We start from the raw sequence: 23,966 nt of genomic DNA on the forward strand, positions 1-23,966 counted from the left end.
CGAGGCCAGCCTGGTCTACAGAGTGAGTTCCAGGACAGCCAAGGCTACACAGAGAAATCATGTCTCAGAAAAAAAAAAGAAAAGAAAAACAAAACAAAACAAAACAAAGAGATTCATAACTACAAAATGTGCAGAGAGTGAGCCCTAAATGGAATATCTCTCCCAAACTCCTCTCAGATGCAAAAATAAATGAGGAAGAGCATTATCTTATTAACTTTCTTATCATTTTTAGTTTGTCTATTTTTACTTTTAGTGTTTTCTTTTTTCTCTCTCTCTTTTTGAGACAGAGAGCAGGCATGAAGGCAGATGGGTAGAAGGGTAGGTAGGATATGGGAGGACTCAGAGAGGAGAAGGTAAATAATAAAAACACAATGTCAGAAAACATTAAGGTCAATCTTTAAAAAAATCAAAAAAAAAGAAGAAAAAAAGAAATAGAATCCAGTCTCTAAAAAAAATTCAAAGAAAAATTATAGGAACAGGAGAGTGATTCTCCAATGTAGAAAAAAGAAAGAAAGAAAAAGAAAACAAAAACAGTTTTTCAATTCTCCTTCTTTCAGAGCAGGCTGAGAGCCTGATGGGACAATCCACACTAGTTTTGAGGCTCATGTTCAATTCTCATTTCCTAAAAGCAAGGGCTGGGCCAAAGGAGTTTATAATTGTCATGACAATGAATGCTAGCAAAGCTAGTACTCCATTAAGTCTCACCCCAGAGATGCACTTATGACAAGCATCCTTTGTATCTAAAATCTACTTGGATAGGAGTCAGGGATTGGGGTAAACATAGAACTAGATTCCCTTAATTTAATTGGAGAGAATTATATGTAGTCACCCTAGGATGTGAGTTAGAGAGCAAGTCAGGAAGAGTCATTGATGACACTGGACACCTAGGGCTCATTGGTGTGGCCACCAAAGTTTCCACAGTTCCTGGGTTCCCTCAACAGGATAACATGGTCCTTTTCAGAGCTGAGAAAAGGGCCTTTCATCAACAGACATAAGGGGAAAGTCACAGAATAGAATATATGAGAGGGCTCTGGACTATTAATGGTAACAACTAATAATCAATAAATGAAATCATGCTCAGGGTCTGAATTCCCTAGGACCACTCCTTCGTGTAAGTTATTAAAATCATTTCAACTCTTACATATTAAATGTCACACAGAAAATCACCTCTTCCAAAGTGTTGGGTTCATCATATTTTACGAATTAATACTTCGGGTCATTTTAATCAGTTTCTGATATATATGCCATTTTCAGAAAGCACTTGAGGGAAGAACACTGTGGCCAAGATGAATAGTGACAAGAATATGAACTATATTCTTTATATACATATTGAAATTTGAGCACTACTGTGGTACTTTCCCACCTTAAGTATTTAGGAAGCTTTAAATAAGAAATAAATTTGCCTATTTCATTGAAATAGAGCATCCCTCTTTTTGTAGCATAAAACCTCAAACTTATTAATTTTGTGGCTATATTTTAAAAATGAGAGCATGCCCCAGCTAGATGGTGACATGATGAGTGTCTTAAAATTTCCAGAAAGGGCACTAAATTTTTCACAGTATTTGTGTTTCATTTTCAATGTAATAAAAATACACCATTCTTCTAATAATGAATAATAGATCCTCCATTTGATTTACATGCATGGATTAGAAGTCATATGTGAAAAGTTACTGTTTTATTCAGATTGGATTTCCCTCCAGTGAAACAAAAATGGTGCCCATCTACCACTATAAAAACGATGCTTTGTCACAGTGATAAATAAATATTAACTGACTGATACAATTTTTAAAATTCTATACAAAGTAGTCTGCTTGCTCAGTGAGTTCAGAGAAAGTTTTCTTTATAGCACCTATAGTTCCTGTGTTTACCCTACCATAGGACAAAACCTCCTGCCAAAAGGATGGTCTCCCTAAAGGAATACTCTTATCACAAAATAAGCTTATTTTAATAATAAAAGATACATGTAACTGTTGTGTAGTCTTTTCTTCTTTTCCCACCAGAAAAAAAAAAACATTTTATTGTCTTTAGTTTTCTGTTTTGTTTTGTTTGTTTCTTTTAACAATTGAAGAGGAAATTTCTGGTTCCTTTGAAAGCTCATATGATGTCATATTGAAAATGAGGGGCTAGGGTCATTTGGAAAGGTCATATGATGTGTTGCTGGGGCACACAGGTGAAAGGATGGTTTGCCACAGCCGACATGTGAAAGGATATTGAAGCAGATCCAGGTGAGAGGAGGTTTTCCTGAAGCAGACTCATGAGGGGACATGTGATGCTTAGCAAGAATATAAATATGACCCCACAGGCAGACAGAGGAGGCTCTGGCGTTGGTTCACCTTGCTCTGCTGTGATCGTCTTCGCAGCCAGTGCTTTTATATTGGTTCGCCTTGCATCATGTGGCTGATCTCTGCTTGTTGTAAACTCACCAAAGAACTTCTCATGACATTCCAGGGGCTTCTTACCACTTCGTGGTTATGTTTTGATCAAACTACCATTGCAGATTTATAAGTGGTGATAGCGGAATGGATCGGACTGCTGCTGCTGATTCGTAGTTTGCTAGAGGACTGGACTGTTGACAATGAACTTTGGAATTGCCCCCAAAGAACTATTTCTAAACAGGTCCACAACCCTCATTTCCTGTTAACATTTCTTTTCCACTACCTCTGGTGGGTGGTAGGCTACAAGGGAGGTTGAAGTGTTTAAAAACCCTTATAAAGTAGGTTGTAAAAAATCTAGGCCTACAAACAACAAATGTTTTTCTTACCATTTCTTTGGGTCATGAATCCAGGTGTGGCTATGAATTCCTGATTTCAAGACTTTGTAGGTTTGCAGTCAAGGCAAACCAAGGAGGCCAAGGCAACTTAGGCGGTCTGGTCAGCTTTAGTTCTTAAAGCAGACTGCTGGCCTCAGGGCCTCAGTTTCCTGGGGACTGTCTCATTGGAGAGAGTGAGACAAAGCTTGTCAGTCTTTCCCTGATGGAAATGTAGAGATGACATCCCATCATTTTTACCTACGAAATAGACACTTTGTATAGACACCTCACAATCTAATCACACTCAGATGGGAGGAGAATATATACAAAAACATCACCATCAGAAGCCCAGCAAGAGTCTCTAAGCTGTCAGTTTGTTTGTTTAACTGGTCTCTCACTGTGTGTAGCTCTGACTGGCCTGAAACTTAGATTTACCCACCTTCCTGTATCTCCCAGGCACTGGAATCGAAGATGTATGCCACCATACCAGGCTTCAGGCTCCTGCCCTCACTCTGTTGTTTTATGTGTATGGATGTTTTGTCTGCATGTATGCTTGTACGCCATGTATGTACAAAGCCCTCAGAGGCTGGATGAGGGTGTGGGACCTCCTAGACGTAGACTTAAAGATGACTGTGCTGGGAATGGTACTTGGAGCTTCTAGAGAAGCATCTTGTACTCATAACCACTGTGCATTCTCTCCAGCTTCTGTCTGGCTCATCTTAAAGCTTGCCCATCACTGAGTCTTGCTTGTGTCAGGATTAAAAGACCTGGCTGGACCACTCTTCCAGATCTACCACACACAGGAGGGATAAAGATCAAGCTTCACTCCTGCACTTAATTCATGCATACCATGAGCCTTATAGGTGCCTCTAAATGTTCCCTCTGGCCTGTCCACCTCTGCAGATATTGCCACTCATGCTAAGCACATGATTTCGGCTTTCCTGAAGACTCATAAGACTCTGGGAACTAGGGCCCAGAATGTGGCTTTACAGAACTTGGAAGTATGAGCCCATGCTAGATAGCCTCCTCCCCCACGGTTCCCAACATGGACTATGTCACCACTAGCTGTTCAATGTTTGAGTTGTCTGCAGACTGCACATAGTCTATACCTGTCTATGGTAGCACTTGGTCATGTTCTCACACAATGCACTGCCCTACTATTTGAGCAGTGGAAGAAATGCAGCCCTTCCGAAGATTTGATGTACCTGGGAAGGTCCCTGATGCTGCTGTGGCTCTTGCTGGCCTGTGTGCTTGGTTCTCCCACATTTATTTTTCTACATGCAGATAGTATCACTGAAGGCTAAGCCACTTCATTCGAGATGCAGATGCATTTTTGGAATATTTAAAATTAAATAGAGAAATAAGATCACCTTAAATTTTCTGTTAAAGCATATACAAGGTTATGTCAATGGAAGCTACTGGGGCCATGACCACTTTAAGGGAAAGACCATGACTATTTCTCTAACACACATGTAGCACTCAGTATAGAGGGTACTATGTAAGTCTTCCTTTTCTTGCTGATAACAAACTTTAAAATCATAGTAGTGTAAGAATATATTTGGTTAGTATAGCTAATTTCCCTGTTACGAGCATGTATAATTCAGTGGAATGACTTATCTACTCTACACGGCATAAATTGGACCACTTTCAGCTGCTCTTAAGCTCATGGCTAGTCTGAAATGGAAAGGTCCAAGATAATCCACATCCTGCTCCTGGTCAAGGACAACAAGAAGTTTGGTTTAGACTTAGACCTTCCCTCTCCTGTATGTGTAGCCTCACTTTCCGTCTCTCAAGCAATGAACATGGTACTTTTATAAGATGAGGTGAAGATGCAAGAGGAATTTCTAACACAACAGGAAAAGGAAGTTGTCAGTCCATTAAGACATAAGATTGAGGTGGGTCAGTGCCAGCTGGGCAGCCCTGGCACACTGAGGCATGTTCTGTGGAGGAGGTTGGGGCACAAAGCCTCCTCTGCTGGGGCTGAGGAGGAAGCAGGACCAGCCAGGAGGCACTGGCCTCAGAATCTGAAGGGCAGCCGGTGCAGGATCCTCTCTACCTCCTTCTTCACCTAGGAGGAGGTTCTGCAGATCCACAGCCCTCTCTATCCCTTTTCTGCAAGTGGAGAGAGCCTGTCTCCAGGATTTGTTCTAACCCCAAGACTCAGGAGGGACAGCTGATCCACAGCCCACTACACACAGGTCTTACCTGAGGAGAGCTGATCTCCCAGAGTGCTGACACAGGCTTACAGACCTGCAGGAGGAACAAGCTCCAGCCAGAGACAGCAAGAACATCTAACACACCAGGTAGTGGTGGCATGTGCCTTTAATCCCAGCACTTGGGAGGTGGAGGCAGGCGGATTTCTGAGTTCGAGGCTAGCATGGTGTACAGAGTGAGTTCCAGGACAGCCAGAGCTATACAGAGAAATCCTGTCTCGAAAAACCAAAAGAAGAAGAAGAAGAAGAAGGAGGAGGAGGAGGAGGAGGAGGAGGAGGAGGAGGAGAAGAAGAAGAAGAAGAAGAAGAAGAAGAAGAAGAAGAAGAAGAAGAAGAAGAAGAAGAAGAAGAAGATCATCTAACACCAGAGAGATCAACAGATGGAGAAAGGCAAACGCAAGAATCTTACCAACAGAAACCAAGACTACTTGGCTTCATCAGAACTTAGTACTCCCACCACAGCAAGTCCTGAATATCCCAAAACACCAAAAGAAAACAAGATTTGGATCTAAAATCATATCTCATGTAGGTGATAGAGGAATTTAAGAAGAGCATGAATAACTCCCTTAAAGAAATACAGAAACACAAAGGTAAACAGATTCAAGCCCTTAAAGAGTAATCACAAAAATCCCTTAAAGAATTACAGAGAACACAAGTAAACAAGTAGAAGTTCTTAAAGAGGAAACACAAAAATCCCTTAAAGAATTACCGGAAACCACAACCAAACAGGTGAAGGAATGGAACAAAACCATCCAGGACCTAAAAATGGAAGTAGAAACAGTTAAGAAATCACAAAGAGAGACAACTCTGGAGATAGAAATCCTAGGAAAGAAGTCAAGAAACATAGATGCAAGCATCAACAACAAAATACAAGAGATCAAAGAGAGAATCTCAGGGGCAGAAGATACCATAGAAAACATTGACACAACAGTCAAAGAAAACTGAAAATGTAAAAAGCTCCTAACCCAAAACATCCAGGAAATCCAGGACACAATGAGAAGACCAAACCTAAGGATAATAGATATAGAAGAGGGTGAAGACATCCAACTTAAAGGACCAGTAAATATCTTCAACAAAATTATAGAAGAAAACTTCCTTAGCCTAAAGAAAGAGATGCCCATGAACATACAAGAAGCCTATAGAACTACAAATAGACTGGACCAGAAAAGAAATTCAAAACACCAAATGTACAAAACAAAGAAAGAATATTAAAAGCAGTGAGGGAAAAAGGTCAAGTAACATATAAAGGCAGGCCTATCAGAATTACACCAGACTTCTCGACAGAGACTATGAAAGCCAGAAGATCATGGGTTGATGTCATACAGACCTTAAGAGAACACAAATGCCAGCCAAGGCTACTCTACTCAGCAAAACTCTCAATTACCATAGATGGAGAAACCAAAGTATTCCATGACAAAAACAAATATACAAAATATATTTGCACGAATCCAGCCCTTCAAAGGGTAATAAATGGAAAACTTCAACACAAGCAGGGAAACTACATCCTAGAAAAAGCAAAAAAAGTAATTTTCCAACAAAATTAAAAGAAGATAGCCACATGAACAGATTTCCAACTCTAACAAGAAAAATAACAGGAAGCAACAATAACTTTCCTTAATATCCATTAATATCAATGCACTCAATTCCCCCAATAAAAAGACAGACTATCAGACTGGGTACGTAAACAGGACCCAACACTTTGTTGCATACAGAAAACCCACCTGAGTGACAAAGACAGACACTACCTCAGAATAAAAGATGGAAAACAGTTCTCCAAGCCAATGGTCCCAAGAAAAAAGCTGGAGTAGCCATTCTAATATCGAATAAAATCGACTTCCAACCTAAAGTGATCAAAAAAGATAAGGAGGGACATTTCATATTCATCAAAGGTATGATCTACCAAGAGGAATTTTCAATTCTGAACCTCTATGCTCCAAATGCAAGGGCATCTATATTCACACAAGAAACATTACTAAAGCTCAAAGCACACATTGCACCACACACAATAGTAGTGGGAGATTTCAACACCTCGCTCTCTGCAATGGACAGATCATGGAAACAGAAACTAGACAAAGACACAGTGAGACTAACAGAAGTTATGAAACAGATGGATTTAATAGATATGTATAGAACTTTTTATCCTAAAACAAAAGGATATACCTTCTTCTCAGCTCCTTATGGTACCTTCTCCAAAATTGACCATATAATTGGTCACAGATCAGGTCTCAACAGATACAAGAAGATTGAAATAATTCCTTATACCTTATCAGATCACCATGGACTAAGGCTGCTCATCAATAACAGCATAAACAATAGAATGCCCACACATATATGGAAGCTCAACAACACTCTACTCAATGATAACTTGGTCAAAGAAGAAATAAAGAAATTAAAGACTTTCTAGGGTTTAATGAATGAAGCCACAACATATCCAAACTTATGGGACACAATTAAAGCAGTCCTAAGAGGAAAATTCATAGCTTTAAGTGCCTTCAAAAAGAAACTGGAGAGAGCATATACCAGCAATTTGACAGCACATCTGAAAGCTCTAGAACAAAAAGAAGCAAATTCACCCAAGAGGAGTCGAAGGCAGGAAATAATCAAACTCAGGGCTGAAATCAACCAAATAGAAACAAGAAGAAGTATATAAACAATTAACCAAACCAGGAGCTGGTTCTTTGAGAAAAATCAACAAAACAGATAAACCCTTAGCCAGACTAACTAGAGGGCACAGAGACAGTATCCTAATTAACAAGATCAGAAATGGAGAGGGAGATATAAAAACAGACACTGAGGAAATCCAAAAAAATCATGAGAGCCTACTACAAAAGCCTATACTCAACAAAACTGGAAAACCTGGATGAAATGGACAGTTTTCTAGACAGATACCAGGTACCAAAGTTAAATCAAGATCAGATCAACAATCTAAACAGTCCCATATCTGCTAATGAAATAGAAACAGTCATTAATAGTCTCCCAACCAAAAAAATCCCAGGACCAGATGGGTTTAGTGCAGAGTTTCATAAAACCTTCAAAGAAGACCTAATACCAATACTCCTCAAACTATTCCACAAAATGGAAACAGAGGGTACTCTACCCAATTCGTTCTATGAAGCCACAACTACACTTATAACTAAACCACATAAAGACTTAACAAAGAAAGAAAACTTCAGATCAATTTCCCTTATGAATATCGATGCAAAAATACTCAATAAAATTCTTGCAAACCAAATCCAAGGACACATCAAAATGATCATCCATCATTACCAAGTAGGAGTACTACTCAGCTATTAAAAACAATGAATTTATGAAATTCTTGTGGAAATGGATGGACCTGGAGAATATCATCCTGAGTGAGGTAACCCAATCACAAAAGAACACATGTGGTATACATTCTCTGGTAAGTGGTTATTAGCCTAGAAAATCGGAATCACAAAGTACAATCCACAAACCACAAGAAACTCAAGAAGAAGGAAAACCAAAGTGTGGATACTTCATTCCTTCTTAAAAGGGGGATAACATGGAAGGATTTTCAGAGACAAACTTTGGAGAGGAGACTGAAGGAAGGACAATCCAGAGACTGCTCCTCCTGGGAATCCTTCCCATATTCAATCATCAAATCCAGACACTATTGTAGATATCAGCCAGTGCTGGCTGACTGGAGCCTGATATAGCTGTCTCTGGAGAGGCTCTGATAGTACCTGACTAATACAGAAGTAGAGGCTCACAGCCATCCATTGGACTGAGTATAGGGTCCCTAATGGAAGATCTAGAGAAAGGACCCAAGGAGCTGAAGGGTTTGCAGCCCCTTAGTACAAACAATAATATGAACTAACTAGTACCTCAGAGCTCCCAGGGACTAAAACTCCAACCAAAGAGTACACATGGGAGGGGCTCATGGCTCCAGCAGCACGTGTATAGCAGAGGATGGCCAAGTCGGTCATCAATGGGAGGAGAGGACCTTGGCCCTGTGAAGGTTCTATGCCCCAGTGTAGAGGAATTCCAGGGCCAGGAAGTGGGAGAGGGTGGGGTGGTGAGCAGTGGGAGGGGGGAGGGAACAGGAATTGTTTTAGTTCTTGGTTTTTGGGGGTCTTTTTTCTTATTTTATTTTCTTTTTCTTTTTTCTTTTGGAGGGGAACCTGGGAAAGGAGATATTATAAAGAAAACATCTAATAAAAAATTAATAAAAGAATTTTCACTTTAAAAAAAGAAGAAAAAAAGACATAAGATTGAGCCCAAAACTCTACAATATTACTTCTATAACATTCCTTTAGTGAATGAGTCTTCTTAGATTGAAGAGAGAAAATACAGACCTTGTCCTTCAGTGGGGAAATAGCAAAGATTTTATAATTTTCTTTACCTAACTCAATAAATTATTGGTAAGTAGATTAATGAATAAAAAACAAAATAAAGTAAGTAATGCAAATAAAATTAATCTATTTGGCTGTGTACAATATAATAACCTTGGACTTGTTCAAAACCTTCCAGTTGAATTAGGGTCAAACATCAAAGATTTCCAATAATTCAAAAGAAAACCCTCTCATATAATTTAAGAATGCTAGCTGCCAAGTTTCCACATTTTGTTTTGTTAAACTATCTTTTATTACTTTTAATTATGGCTAAGTGTGTGCACACATGAATGCAGGTGCCCACAGAGGCTCTGGCCTGGAGCTAGAGTTATATGCAGTTGTGAGCCACCTGATATGGATGCTGGGGGTTTAATGCTGGTCCTCTGAAGGTCATGTACATGCTGTTAACAACTGAGCCATCTCTCCACCACCCCCTGCATATCTCTTTGACGCTCCTTTTGTATGCATTGTTTTATAACATAGGATGCTTATCTGCATAATACCTTTACTACCTGTGTCCACATAGGAGTGAACCAAAATACTTATAAACCATATGTTTAAGCCTCAGTCCACACACAATGGAATTTACAATTGGGCCCTGTCTAAGGTACTCAGGTTTAGATGAAGGAATGGGAGTGTCAGGCTAGAATTAGTGGATTTATAAGAGGAAGGTCAACAGCTCCCATATTTTCTTGCCCAGGACAGACACTAATGAAAGACTATCTGGGCTAGAAGAAAGGTGGTCACCAAAAAGACAGATCTGCTAGGATGCTAATCTCTGTCATTCTAGACTCTTATACTGAGGGCAATGCATGTTTATTGTTTAAGCCGTTCATTGTATGGTATTTTATCCTAATATCCTGAACTGAATAAGGCACACAGTGAGTGAATAATTTATTCTATCCAGGCTTAATGGTCATGACTAAGAAACTGAAGGGCAGTGTGTACTCAGCTAGCAAAGTGCCAGAGCAGGAACGCAGGCTATAAGGCAACTACTTTTTATGATTTAACTGATTTTCTCAATGAGATTTATACTTCTTTCCCATAACATGAAAAAAAAACCCACCAATGATCATCACTTAAAATAGCAAACATGATTCAGAGAAGGTCCTGTTTGCTTTTTATAAACATCACCATTGCAGATAACGGGGGTGAGGGAGAGCCTGAATATATCTATGTATATTCAAAATTCCCAAGTGACACCGGGGAGACTTGTACCTTTTACAGCTGCTTTTGGGCTCTCGGATGGGCTGAAATGGGGCTGGGAGGGGTGTCTCAGATAATCTACACCCTGCTCTTGGTCAGGGACAAACTAAAAGTTTAGACTTGGACATTCTTTCTCCTGTAGGCGCAGCCTCACTTACATGTCTCCCTGGCAGTGGACTTGATATTTTACAAGATGACTTGAAGAGGCAAGAGGAAGATTTTTCAACCTAACAGAAAACACAAGTTGCCAACGCCTTTAGGCTTGAACCCCAAATTTCTTTTTCATTTGAGAATGAGCTGTGTTGATTTTGCTCATACCTCAAAGAACTGAGTGTGTGGACTCATTTTGCTTATTCAAAATACTACTTTCTTAAAAAGGAAAGAAATGTCCAAGTCACTTTGAAGCAGTAAAGCCAAGTAGTACTATTATTTTCTTATGTATTACTACTTTATAAATACTAAAATAGCATCTCTGGATTGATTTGTTTCTTCTCCATATCTTATATTCTATTTTAAAAATTACTGATATCATAATAATGCCTTTTGACATTATCATAACATTTCCTTTGCTTTTTGTTTTTAAGAAACAATCCATATTTTTTTTGATAATCTAAATTTCCGGTAAATTTGTCTAGTCTCTGAAAATAGTTTCACATTATGTTTTTCTCTCACTTTAGAAGCAGTTTTTTTTTAAATTATCTGCTACTTGTAAGGGGGTCTGTACCCTGAAGTACAAAGCCATATATGTACGTGTGTGTGTGTGTGTGTGTGTGTGTGTGTGTGTGTGTTTAATCCCTTGGAGTTTTATTGGGGCTAATTAATGTATATAAACAGTGGCAAAATGAATGAGTTTAGAATCTGAGGGTGGGAAACTGGATATTGGGAGAATATATTGAACTGCATACAGTTATAGCTAAGCATAGTTAAGTATGTGGTGATGAGGGGCTCTGTCTAATATGGAGAAATACCAGAGAAGAGAGGAGGAAGCCATATGACTGGGGTCTATTAACACACAGTATGACTGACTTGTCCTAACAGAAATGAAAAGTCAACCAATGGTTTTAACCAAAATGTGAGATGATGTCTTGGAAATATTGTTTTGCTTCAGGATGTTTCTAGGTGTTCTTCAGTAATAAGATATTTGGAAATTACATGTTAGATAATTAGAATAACTTACTGGATTTAGAGAACCATAGTTGAGTGCCCATAATTATGGAGTAAAAGTTCCATTTCCAACATTGCCCTAAGAATTCATGTGACATTGAGCAACTTGACGAACTTCCCCCAAATTCAGATTCTCACGTGTGAACTGCAAATGTTAATGCTGGTCTCCAATATTTCCTTCAACTGCAAGTGCCCAGATATCAGTAGAAGTAACAAACTTTTCACTGTGGTCTAGAAACTCACAAAAGATTTAAGAAATTCAAGTATAAAAAGTGTTCAAAATCACTCGTATATTCTTTTAAATGACAGAATCATGGATGCAGGAAGGAAGAAGATAAACTCCGCAGAGACTCAGAATTTAGGTATATCCTAGGGTTGAGCTTCCTTGTTGTAGCTGAGGCTTGTTTAAAAAAACGTGTTCTTCGGCTCCACTGTAGCATGGACTCCAGATCACTGCTCTGTTAGTCACATAGCTTCAAGAAGACTGGGTTTCTGGTGATGACTCTCTCAGTAGAGATCACGGAAACAAGGGGAGATGACAACTGTGGCGAGTCCTATCACTGAGGAAGTCTGGAGCCAGAATGTGGGCCTTAGAGCACACATCCTAGCACACCCTTCCAAGCCTTACCTCCTGTAATTATTCTTTGCTTTTAAGTATAAATTGAGAAATGTCTTATGAGAGCATCTCCAAGTGATGCATTTAGCAACTAGAGTGCATTTCTACAGCGAGCCCTGCCTGGTCACAGCCAAAGGCAGAGTCTTGTGATAAATGACCACCAAATACCTGCTCTCTGACTCTTCATCTATCTGTAAACCTTTGTCCCCATTCTGTTCTCAGAGACCTTGGTCCTATAGACTTTTTTCTTAGCCTGGGCATTAAAGTACCACTTACACAATGGCAGCCACCTATTTCTACTTGAAGGGATCCTCAAGATTGCCATAAGTTAATGATTTTTAAACCAAAATATTTTTTTTTTTACTTTAAACAATCTTGCACACTGACATGTAGTCCACAAAACAGATGTGCTTATCAAATACAAAATGAGATTAAGCACCATCAAAATCAAGGGACATTCTTTTCTTCTTTCCTTTGGCTGAAGCAAGTCCTCCATCCTAGACACACTTCTCTGTGTTTGGAGGTAACACGAAAAATAGACTATGTTACCCTAAATTGAAGGAAACCATGGTCTTAATGGAATCATTAGAGAAATTGTTCCAGAATGCTGCATCCTTCCAGAAATAATAACCCTGTAATGTCAGCAAATTCCGAGTCAGCACGGGTTACCTGCTGCACACAGAGGGGCTTGGTCATGTTCATTAGATCTGCCTGAGGCTCAGCCAAACTTCAGCACATGACCTTTAAGAATTTTAAAAAATTCATTAATCAATGTTCTTTGCCTGAGTTTTGCTGTTTTTGCTTCTTTAACCTATTATTTGTATCCTTTCTTTTATAAGTTGGCTGATCCCCATACCCAACGATACTAAGAATTGCAAGCATAACAGTTCCAGCTAATAATTAACAGAAGTTTCTTCAGTTACCATTGCCAAAGGTCAATAATGATATTTTAAAATGTCACCTACAAGAATTATCATGCAAGCTAATGTGACAAGAAAATAATGGTCAAAAATCTTAATTTATATTTGACTTTATGTTCTTAAAAGTAATTTTGATACTCTTTCTCTTTGAATCTCCTATAAATCCCTAAAAATGCTCTATTTATTTAGCAACATGCGTGTCTTAGAAACCAAGCAGAGAAACAACTGAAGACATCCGCCGGCAAACTTCTGAAGGGTCGCTATGGTTTTCCTACATCTTCTTGGTCTCATCTATGCTTTCTGTAACCATTGCTATAGCCTTCCTACATTTTCCTGGTGTAATTGATGTTTTCTGTAATGCTTGCTACAGTCTTTCTTCCTATATCTTCTCAGTGCTCTCATTAATCTTTTCTGTAACTTTGGATCATGCATGGCAGCATGATGTACTTTTTTTGTACATTTATGAATGGCTCAAGGCAATGGCTCCTGGGCTGTCCTGTCTATCTTAGGGAAACTTTAAAGATGCAGGTGTTCTCACTGGAACCTTCACCTTACATTTCTATTGGTTAATTAATTAAAATATAATCCTATACTTATTTACATTACGCAATCCTTTATTTTTCTTTTGCAACTCAAACACTTCAAGTCATCAAATATTTTACTAAATTCTAATAGAAAAGGCACACCTTCATTTTTTTGGTGGTTTTTTGAGACAAGGTTTCTCTGTGTAGCCCTGGCTGTCCTGGAATTCACTCTGTAGACCAGGTTGGCCTCGAACTCAAAAATCCACCTGCCTCTGCTTCCCAAGTGCTGGGATTAAAGGCATGCGCCACCGCCGAGCCGCTAAGGCACATCCTCTAACATTCCTTCTTGAAAGTTGGACAACATTTCAAACATATTTCTAAGAAAAGACTGAAAATATCACTTGTTCTTGCATTCTTCCTTGATCTTGCCAGAACTAGATGTCAAAAGGCATGTGTGTCATATAGCATATTGCTTCCCAAGAGATCTAAATCTCTAGGCTGTTAATAGATACTGTGAACAAAGATGGCAATCTCTTTATCTGAAGTGTTTTCAGGACAAGTGTCAGCAGAAGACAAGCAGGTTCCCAATGTTTCTATCAAGGACTTACTCAAAAAATCTTCAGGGAAGCACTCGAATCTTAAGCCTGAACTTGGAGTCCACAAATGATCTTGACCTGCTATGCTGATGGAAAGTGGGTGGTAGTGTTCATGTGATCTGAAGGGCCTGGGACTCATGTTTTTCCCTTAACTCATCTTATTTGACCACTTCTACCTTATGAAATAGCAAGAACCATGTTAATATGCAGAGTTATTTGGGTCAAGAACAACAACAAAATACTAGATACGGAATTGGTACTAAAGAAATCTGGAGCAGTCAGCATCAGCACCTCGGTTGCCTCCCTTAGGAGCCCTCTCCAACACCTATATAGTAGCTGTTATTGCACTTAACCTTCAAGTGTTGGCCTCCTAGCTTAGCCTCATGCCAAAGGTATACCATCTGTGACGCTGTAACATTGGATCCTTGCTAAAGATCAATCAGTAAGATAACCTTACAGACATGTGACGTAAGTATGTCCTCAAACTCAGTGTGTCTCCTGTAATTAGACCTCATTCTTTCATTTAGGTAATGCCTTCTTTGTTCTTTGATTTTTCCGCAGATACATAGTCATCTCCCTCTCTAGTTAGCACATGTATGACACCTTGTGCGCTCCAGCTGCCTTAGGGAAGATAGTCGCTTCCATTCATGGAGTAAGGAAAGAAATGGATCTCTCTGACTTGTTTCTTAAATGGAATGAAGTAGATGTCTCAAATGTCTCAATATTCATTACAAAACCAAGGCATGGTTTTATGGTTTTTTTTTTCTGAGTGTATTTTTACTATTAGGAAACTATGATGCTATGGCTGAGGGTATAGCTCAGTTGATAGAGTAAATGGGTGGAGGAAAGGAAGTTTTGCATTCAAACCTTAGAACTCCCATAGACCAGGGGTGTGGAGCATGCCTGTGATCTCAGTCCTCCAGAGATGGAGTCAGGAGGATCAGAAGTTCAAAGTTATCATCCTCTGCTATGTAATGAGCTGAGACTAGCTTGAGACATATGAGTCTCTGTTTTAATAAATAAATAAATAAATAAATATTTAAGTAAGTAAATGAAATAAGAGTACAGTTTGCCGCTTGAAAACACTGTTTTAACTGTCAGCCTCCTACAGACGATAGCAGGGAGACCAGCAGGCAGAGTTGTAGGCTTAATGAGAAAACTTGATGTTTGTTACTGGGGTGACTCTGGATGAGCAAATGCCACTTCTTTGATCAGCATCCTTTCACATTCTGGAAGCAGAAAGGCTTTTGTGACTCCTCTTTCCTGATGAATTATGGTTGTCTTAGGGGCTTCTCCTGTGTATATACTGAATATGAAGCAGCCTTGTGGGGTTTTATTTGTTTGTTTGTTTGTTTGTTTGGGGTGTGAGATTCCCAGATTCTGCTGAGCACGAATATTAAAGGGCAGACATAATTCTATGTTATTTTGTCATCCTGCTAAAGAGTAAATTTTCCTGCCTATGGCAGGAGATAAATCTGTTTTGATTTGTTTTTCTGACACATGCAGAATTTTTAGGACCGTTCTTTTAACCATTCCAAGATGCTTCCCTCTCTGACTGGCAGGAGTGGGAAATGTTTTTCTCATCCCAGGAATCAGCAGCCTGCCCTACAGACTCAGTGCAGCTTTGACACTGTAAATCACCCTTGCGATCGCACTCATTTAACTTGTAGTGAGCATCCTTCCAGACCTGCATGGTGTAACTCCTGCTCCTGGCCCTTTGCTTAGAGCCTACCCTGTGTACAAGTCAGCACACCGGCACTGTAAAGAAATACCCAAGGCAATTAGTTTATATATTGCCTTTGGCTCATAATTGGGAAGTTCTACTCCAGCTTCAGTGCTATCCACTTCTTTCAGCCTCTGACAAGGCAGCATATCACAGTGCCAGGGTGGGGCATGGCTAGAATGACTTACCTTGTGAAGCAGGAAGCAAAAATAGAGGAAGAGAATAGGGTTCCTCTTCAAAGATGGAGCCTCAATGGATGAAGGGCCTCCCACTGTATTCTGCCTCTAAAGGGCCCACCATCTCAAAGGCTTAATAGTTCTACTCTGTGGATCAAGGCTTTCAAACTCCAAAGGGCACCGCTCCTCACAGGAAACATTACAATGAATCAACAGCTCATATGAAAAGCCAACAAGAATAGATGAGGCTCTTGTGTCCAGAGTTCACATTTTTACCCGTGGACAGTTGAACAAAAGCAGGTAATAAAAACAAACTATAGCACACCTCAATGAAAAACATTTAAAAACAAGAAGGTTTGAAATAGACCAAAAGAGTATAATTGTGGAGTATGGGGATCATTTAGTGAAGAAAAAAATAAAAAGTATATTAACCTACATTATTTTAACCAAAGGTTAATTTGAAAGTTATCTGAACTATAAGCACTTACCATATTAATTAAAAGAAAAGCCCAGTGGGTAAATTTTTATAATTTTATAATATTTATAATTACAACAACAATAAGGGGGATTATTGTATTCCTGCTAGGCATTGGCAAGGCATCTTCTTGCACATACCTCTGGTAGGACAACCTCACTCTACCATCTTCCAAGTAGGCCCATAATAGGCTGTTCCTTCCATTTTATCTTGTCAGTCAAGTCTCTTTTCCACTGAACATTTCCCTACAGTGAATTCTTACATTCCTGTTTCAAAGCAGGTTTTGATGTCATGGCTTTTACGTCAGTGAGTTCTCTAACATGTTTAAAGCTAGTCATACATGCACACAGGTATTGCTATTATTAAGTGTTCATCTTCCATTGATGTGTCATGCTGGTATTTGGCTTTGGTTTCATTCTAACCTCTACCTATTTCCTGCTGAATGACAGAGTGATTATATTGTCTAATGGTTTTTGATCGATGCTATTGGGTTTCCATGGTCACAATTTGCTATGGAGTTGTTTCTTAGTTACAAAGAAAAAGGAGGGGTTGGTTATGCATCTGCTAGTGAAAAGCACAATGTGAAACTCTGTTTCCAGGTAGGGAAACATATTTTCTCCTTGAACCTTATCCTTTAGAACCAGTGTCAATTCTGATGATTTTTATAATAATTCAGATTAATGGGGCCAAAGGTAGTTCTGCTATGAACAGTCAATGCCATGCCCCCAGTACAGCAGCACAACCTGGGCTTCTAGGACTAATCAACTCTCCTTTCTCGCTGTGTACTTTACCTACCCAGGAAGACACCATCTGCAGATGCTCCAGGAGAAGTTGAACCTGGCTTCACTGCTCCTACCGTACAGCTTCTCTCTGAACCTGATATCCTCCTTCCCTCCAGGATCATTTCTGGCCCGGCCCACCATGTTTTCTCCCAGCACCCTCCTCTCCAGAATGTGTTTGAATAGACAGTATGACCTATTATTTACTATATGTACAGTTCCTCTAACTCCGCAATGCCTACACACATGTACATGTGCCATGTATAGTACATGTGTTAGCATTGTTTGCTAAGAACCCCTGAAAATGGAAAGATCAATAATCCATGCTACACTCTTAACAAATAAAGAACACAGAACTAAATATCTCTTTACTACCAATAAGGTTGGAATAGATAGATAGAAAGATAGATAGATAGATAGATAGATAGATAGATAGATAGATAGATAATAGAGATAGAGATAGAGGATAGATATATAATAGAAAAGAGCTAGATGATAGATTGATAGAGATAGATAATGGTGGTAGATAGATGATAGATAGATAGGTAGCTGATAGAGAAAGAAAGCAAGAGAGAGACGCAAAGACAGAGAGAGACAGGTAAACCAATAGTAGGTGTTTACTGAACACTTATTGAGTAACTGAATGCGATCATAGAAGATTATATGAATAAGATCCTTTGTGTTGAGGACAGTAGGCTGATTCTGGACAGAGAAGGATGGTGAGCAGATAGTGACAGCAGAGTCTAATTAAATGCAAAGTAATATGTGTGCACAGAAGGTCAGCTTACCACAGAAAGGCTTTCGTGGAAATAGAGCCCCACATCATAAAAGTTGCCACCATGAAGAACTGAGCATGTTCTTGTCTTCAGCTGCTCAGTTTGACACCCCTGTGAGGCACAGCTCCCCAGATGATTGAGTAGAGACACTCTGAGGAGGTAGGAGCCTTGGGGAGCCTTGTCCTTGAGGCCTCTGATACATCTGATCTGTATTTGTAGACTAGGCAACTGAGGCTGCTCATCCTACATAAAAGGAGGAGTTCTTGAATTACACAGGAACTGAGTAAAACCAAGCAATTAGCAACAATGGGCTTTTCAGAAGGTAAAAAAAGGGAGACAATTATTTTTACTCAACCTATAATTGTTAGGTATTAGCAATGATAACAGACAAGGACCTGCGATGTATAATTAAGAGGTCAAAAAGCAAACTCCCTGGTGATGGGAGGGAAAGTTTAACTAGTGTTTAAGCGTGGTATGTTAATAAGCTATGCCATCAGAAACCATTAATCTATTATAGTAAGATGGAATTAGCTGGAATCCAACACGTCTGGAAACCACACAGCAGGCCTGCTAAGATATTGGGGAATGTGAAACCCCAGCATCAAGCCTCACACATGGCATGAGAAAGGCGGAGATCACAAACAATGCTAATCACAGATAATAATGCCACGTTGATAAGTGACGTGCAAAGCATGTAAGACTTAACACCTCATCTGATCCACCATGTTCTCAGCATGTCAGCTTGCCCCACAGGCTTCCAATAAGAGCCTGTCCCACAACAAGAAAGAAGGAGATATCAAGGTCTGAGACTCCATGCATGGCACATAACTGAGACAGGACTGAAGATTTTTATGGAACATTCAAATGTCATTGCTCATTCACAGTTGACTGGAGCAGGCCGTTTCTGTGTTCCATAACTGCCAAGAAGTTTACACAGATTGATGATTTTAGTGAACTAATGTTTCAGATTAAGTAAACACTTAAACAAGATTGTTGAGAATTCTGATACCATTAAGTTTTATTTCTAGACTTACAAGTTCCTGAGTAATTCAACCTTCAAGTACTTATGCTTCAATAACAAATAATACCATTTTTAAGGACATGCTACTCTTCCACACAGGGTAGGGGTACCACCAGGTTAATCTTCAGTTGACAGGAGAGAGACTTCTTAATCCTGCCAAGAACTTATTGAGATAATGCATATTTCTGTACAGATAATATTCTTCTAGAATTAAGCAAACAAAGAAAGTTGTTGAGTTTCTTTTGTTTCCTATTCAAGTCATACTAAAAAGTAATCAGAATAACAATTATTTTTTGGTTTAATTAGAAAATCTTAATTAACAACAAAGATTTAACCTTAATATTTTGGTTTCCAAAAATATTTTTTTTGAAAATTAACACCATCTGAATAAATAAGACAATCTTTTTAGACCCCAAGGCGGGATTACTGATGCAGGCAGACGGAGTTATTAAACACATTCTAAATTAAACGCCTCTATGAATTTTATACTGAAATATATTGTGATGGTTTTGCATGCCAAATGTGACATTTTGTGTTTTAGATTCATCTTCTGTAGTAATTTTTTTTTTGGAAATGTCATACAAACAAAGATTTTGTCATTTACCAATAGAATTACTATGCATGGTCGCCTAGCCATCTCTGGGCTGGCTCTTGTGGTTGTTTCAAGTCAGCAAGCCATAAAGAATTTTTATCTCTCTGAAACACAGCAATTTGGAAGATAATCGAATGGTGACTAGGGGGCAGACATGCCAGTCTGAGGAATTATACCACAATCTCTCTTGCATTTACAACCTCTGTCAAGCACACGCCAGGCAGAGCTGGAGAAAGGGAATGAAGATTCATCAAATCTCACGCCTGCGTTATTTGCATGTTGGCAAGCCTACCTTGAAGGACGGCTGAGGCTGAGCCTGGTCAAACTGGCACCCTGTGCTGAGGAATGCCACTGACCGTTCCATGGGCAGCGTTTGGCCTGCGTATGGTATTAACATCAAAAACATTTAGTAAGACCTGCTTTCTCTCAAGAAGCCCTAAGGTAGACAAGAAAAGGTAAGGGCAGCCATACAATGGATGTCTTCATCTGACATTTTGCAACAGGAAGAGCCAGTCGAGAGGGCTCACCTTCCAGTAAGTTCCTTCTCTTCTTCCGGATTCTTTAGTCACGTCTGGAAATGAGCGCTGCTCCGTGTCATTACCTTTTGTATAAGGATTCTCGTGTGCAGTGCACTGCTGTCTCAGAGCTCTGCAGCAGGTATGAAATGAAAGTAAAAAAAAAGAAAGAAAGAAAAGATATTGAAAAGAGAGCATGAAGAAAAGTCTTGCTTTCAGATCTACAATACAGTCTGATGTTTTTTTCACCCTTTGAATTAACTAGGAATTAAATAAAGAGCATACTGCAAGTGCTGCACTCGATTAAAGCATGGTTTTTGAAGTACAGCCCCATAAAATATATGGCATGCTATACATGGTACTGAGCTCCCAACAATTAAAATATAAATTGTTTCAGAAATAGCCAGGAAATCAAATACAGTTGTCTTCCTTCATCTGAAAGGAATGGGCTCGGGCACTCGTCATGAATACCAGAATCCACAGAGGCTCCTATTCTTCTACAGCACATCGTGGTATATACATACATTTTATGCACATGTACTATTTTTTTTTCAATATTTTATTTTAATTTTGTGTGTTCACATAAATACACATGCAAATACAGGCCTGTGACTACAGATTCTCTTGGAGGTCAGAGAGATCATCAGATGCCCAGAGCCAGAGTTCCAGGTAACTGTGAGTCATCCCACATGGATGCTGGGAGGCAAACTCTGGTCATCTACAAGACCTGGGAGCCTTCTAAACCCGAGTCATCTTTCCAGGCCCACTTCTTGTCATGTACTTTAAATAATCTCTAGAGCATCTTCCTAATGCTGTGCAGCTTTCATGCAGTTCTCACGTTGTGTTGACCTCCCCCCAACATAAAATTATTTTTTTTTTGTCATTTTGTAACTGCAATTTTGCTATGGTGATGAATCATGATGTAAACATCTGATTCTCTTAGGCAACCCCTATGGAAAGGTCATTTGATCCCCAACATGGTGGAGACCCACAGTTTGAGAACCACTGCTGTAGCTGGCCTATTAGTATGCTTAATGAATGTAAAAATTATATAAACAGTTGCTATGCCACATTGATTCTTTAACATATCAACAGAGCAAACATGCTCAGTATGGCTAAAGCCATCACAGATCTAACTACATTTTCCATCCATTAGTGGTTGAATACATAGATGCAGAGGCCACAGATATAGAGGGTCATCTGTATTTGATAAGATTTCGTGTCATTTTATTTTTTCTATCCGTTCTTTGATCCTACAAGTTGGTCATGAAACCTTGAGAAAAAGCATTTCTTTAAAATAGGTGCTTAGCTGAAATAACATAAACATATTCTGTCCTTAATGCAAAAGCCAGAGATCAAGATGTGTTTCTCTCCTTAAAATACTTCCCAGGCTCTTGTCCTCTTATTAATTATGTACTCCCTTTATTCAAGACTCTTCTTCATTGTTGACTTTTTTGTTTGTTTGCTTCTCAAACCGTGATATCATCTGTCTGCTTTCCCAAGTGCATTTGAATTGCAAAGAATAGTAGCTCCCACTTCTCCTGACTTAAGCTTAATTCCATCAGCCGGGCCATCTGTGACAATGACTGTACCCCCACCAGAGGAATAGCCTTTTGGGGTCTCACTGCTGATTCAGTTTCTATGATACAAATTATCTCCCTTAATGTGGTTGGAGCTGCATTGACACAGGGGTTCATTAGGACACCCATTTGCTGGGGATTCAATTTCAAATTAAATACACTTTGTTGTAAATTTTATTACTTTTAAACTACTGTATCTATTGTCTTTAATGGCTCTATTATACAGTTATGAAGGTAAACAGATTTCATTAGAAAACATCAAACATCTTATGTTAACCACAGTAAGATGGCTCCCCTCAGTTTCTTTCTTTGTTCCCTTGGTAAAAATTACAAGGTGCTCAGAAATGTCCTAAAATTTTAATCTGAATACTAAGATGTTGCATTTGCTATTATCAGAAAGGAAGAAAGAAAGGAAGGAAGGAAGGAAAGAAGGAAGGAAAGAAGGAAGGAAGGAAGGAAAGGAGGAAGAAAGGAAGGAGGAAAAAAGTGAGAGGCCACCCACCCATCTCAAAATTTTTAACACAGAATTGTTCCTGTCAAAAAGAAATGCAGGTACAAAAAACATAGTAGAGACTGAAGGAAAGACCATCCAGAGACTGACCCACCTCGGGATCTATCCCATCTGCAGGCACCAAACCCCAACCCTATTGCTGATGCCAAGATGTGCTTACAGACAGGAGCCTGGTATGGCTGTCCCCTGAGGGGCTCTGCCAGAGCCTGACTAAGACAGATGCAGATACTCACAGCCAACCATCAGACTGAGCCTGGGGACCCCAATGGAAGAGTTAGAGGAAGGACTGGATGAGTTGAAGGGGATTGCAACCCCATAGGAAGAACAATATCAACTGACAGGACTCCACAGAGTTCTCACCAACCAAAGAGTACACATGGAGGGATCCATGGCTCCACCTATATATGTAGCAGAGGATGGTATTATCTGGCATCAGTGGAAAGGGAGGCTCTGGATCCTGTAGAGGCTTGCTGCCCTAGCTTAGGAGGATGCTAGAGAGGTGAGGCAGGAGTGGGAGCATCCTCTTACAGGCAAATAGGAGGGGAGATGGGCTGGAGGTTTGCAGAAGGGAGATCGGGAAGAGGAAGAACATTTGGAATGTAAATAAATAAAATAACAAATTAAATTTTAAACAAAATTTCTTTTTAAAAAGAGTATGAGGGAGCAGGCACCCAGAGACATTGTTGACGTGAGCTCCTGTAAAGCAATTGTGGTCAAGGTTAGAGGCCCAGAGCAGGCATGAGATCCTGTCTGCCTTGAAAATGGCCCCCATAGACTCATAGGAAGTGATACTATTGGGAGGTATGACCTTGTTGGAGGAAATGTGTCACTGAATGTGGGCTTTAGGGTTTCTGAAGCCCAAGTCAGCCCAGTGGTTCCCCTTCTTCCTGCTGCCTCTGGATATAGATGTAGAACTCTTAGCTCCTCTGCCAGTACTATGTCTGTCTGCATTGTGCCTTGCTTTCCACCAGGCGAGTCATGGACTAAACCTCTGAAACTATAAGCCAGCCCCAATTAAATGGTTTCCTTTAAAGGAGTTGCTGTGGTTAGGGTTTCTCTTCACAGCAATAAGACCCTAAGACAAGACTGAAAGTAGATCATCATTCCTGTCTCATGCTCTGATCAAGCATTATTAGCTTTATGTTGATGGAGGTACAGCCATTGTCCATATACACTGGGTGGCAGGTTCTAAGACATAGCCCCTCCCAGAGGCTGAAACCTTATCTACAATGGATACTGCATGGAGCTTATGCACGCAGGCTCCCTTATAGGTGAAGTCATTTCTACGTGACTTACAACACTGAATATAATGCAAATTCTATGCAAATAGCTTCTATGCTGGGTTGTTTAGAGGCATTACAAGGGGGAAAAGAGCTGTAGGTCTTTAGTATATATACTGGGTCTGTTTATTTTATTTTTTATTTTTTTAATTAGATTTTTTCTTTATTTACAATATCTTCTTTCCCAGGTTCCCCTCCAAA

General features: G+C 39.6%; 1 protein-coding gene across 1 annotated transcript in view; it reads right to left on the bottom strand.

Moving 5' to 3' along the window:
* Ofcc1 (orofacial cleft 1 candidate 1) overlaps window positions 1-23,966 on the bottom strand; it is a 277,373-nt gene that overhangs the window by 186,586 nt on the left and 66,821 nt on the right. Inside the window, exons 6-7 of the mRNA XM_031359413.1 lie at window positions 20,407-20,527; window positions 18,279-18,509 (exon numbers count right to left, since the gene is read on the bottom strand). Of these exons, the coding sequence (XP_031215273.1) occupies window positions 18,279-18,509; window positions 20,407-20,527 (352 nt within the window). The remainder of the gene's footprint in view (window positions 1-18,278; window positions 18,510-20,406; window positions 20,528-23,966) is intronic.

This window comes from Mastomys coucha, unplaced genomic scaffold (assembly GCF_008632895.1).
Source record: "Mastomys coucha isolate ucsf_1 unplaced genomic scaffold, UCSF_Mcou_1 pScaffold7, whole genome shotgun sequence".
NCBI lineage: Eukaryota > Metazoa > Chordata > Mammalia > Rodentia > Muridae > Mastomys > Mastomys coucha.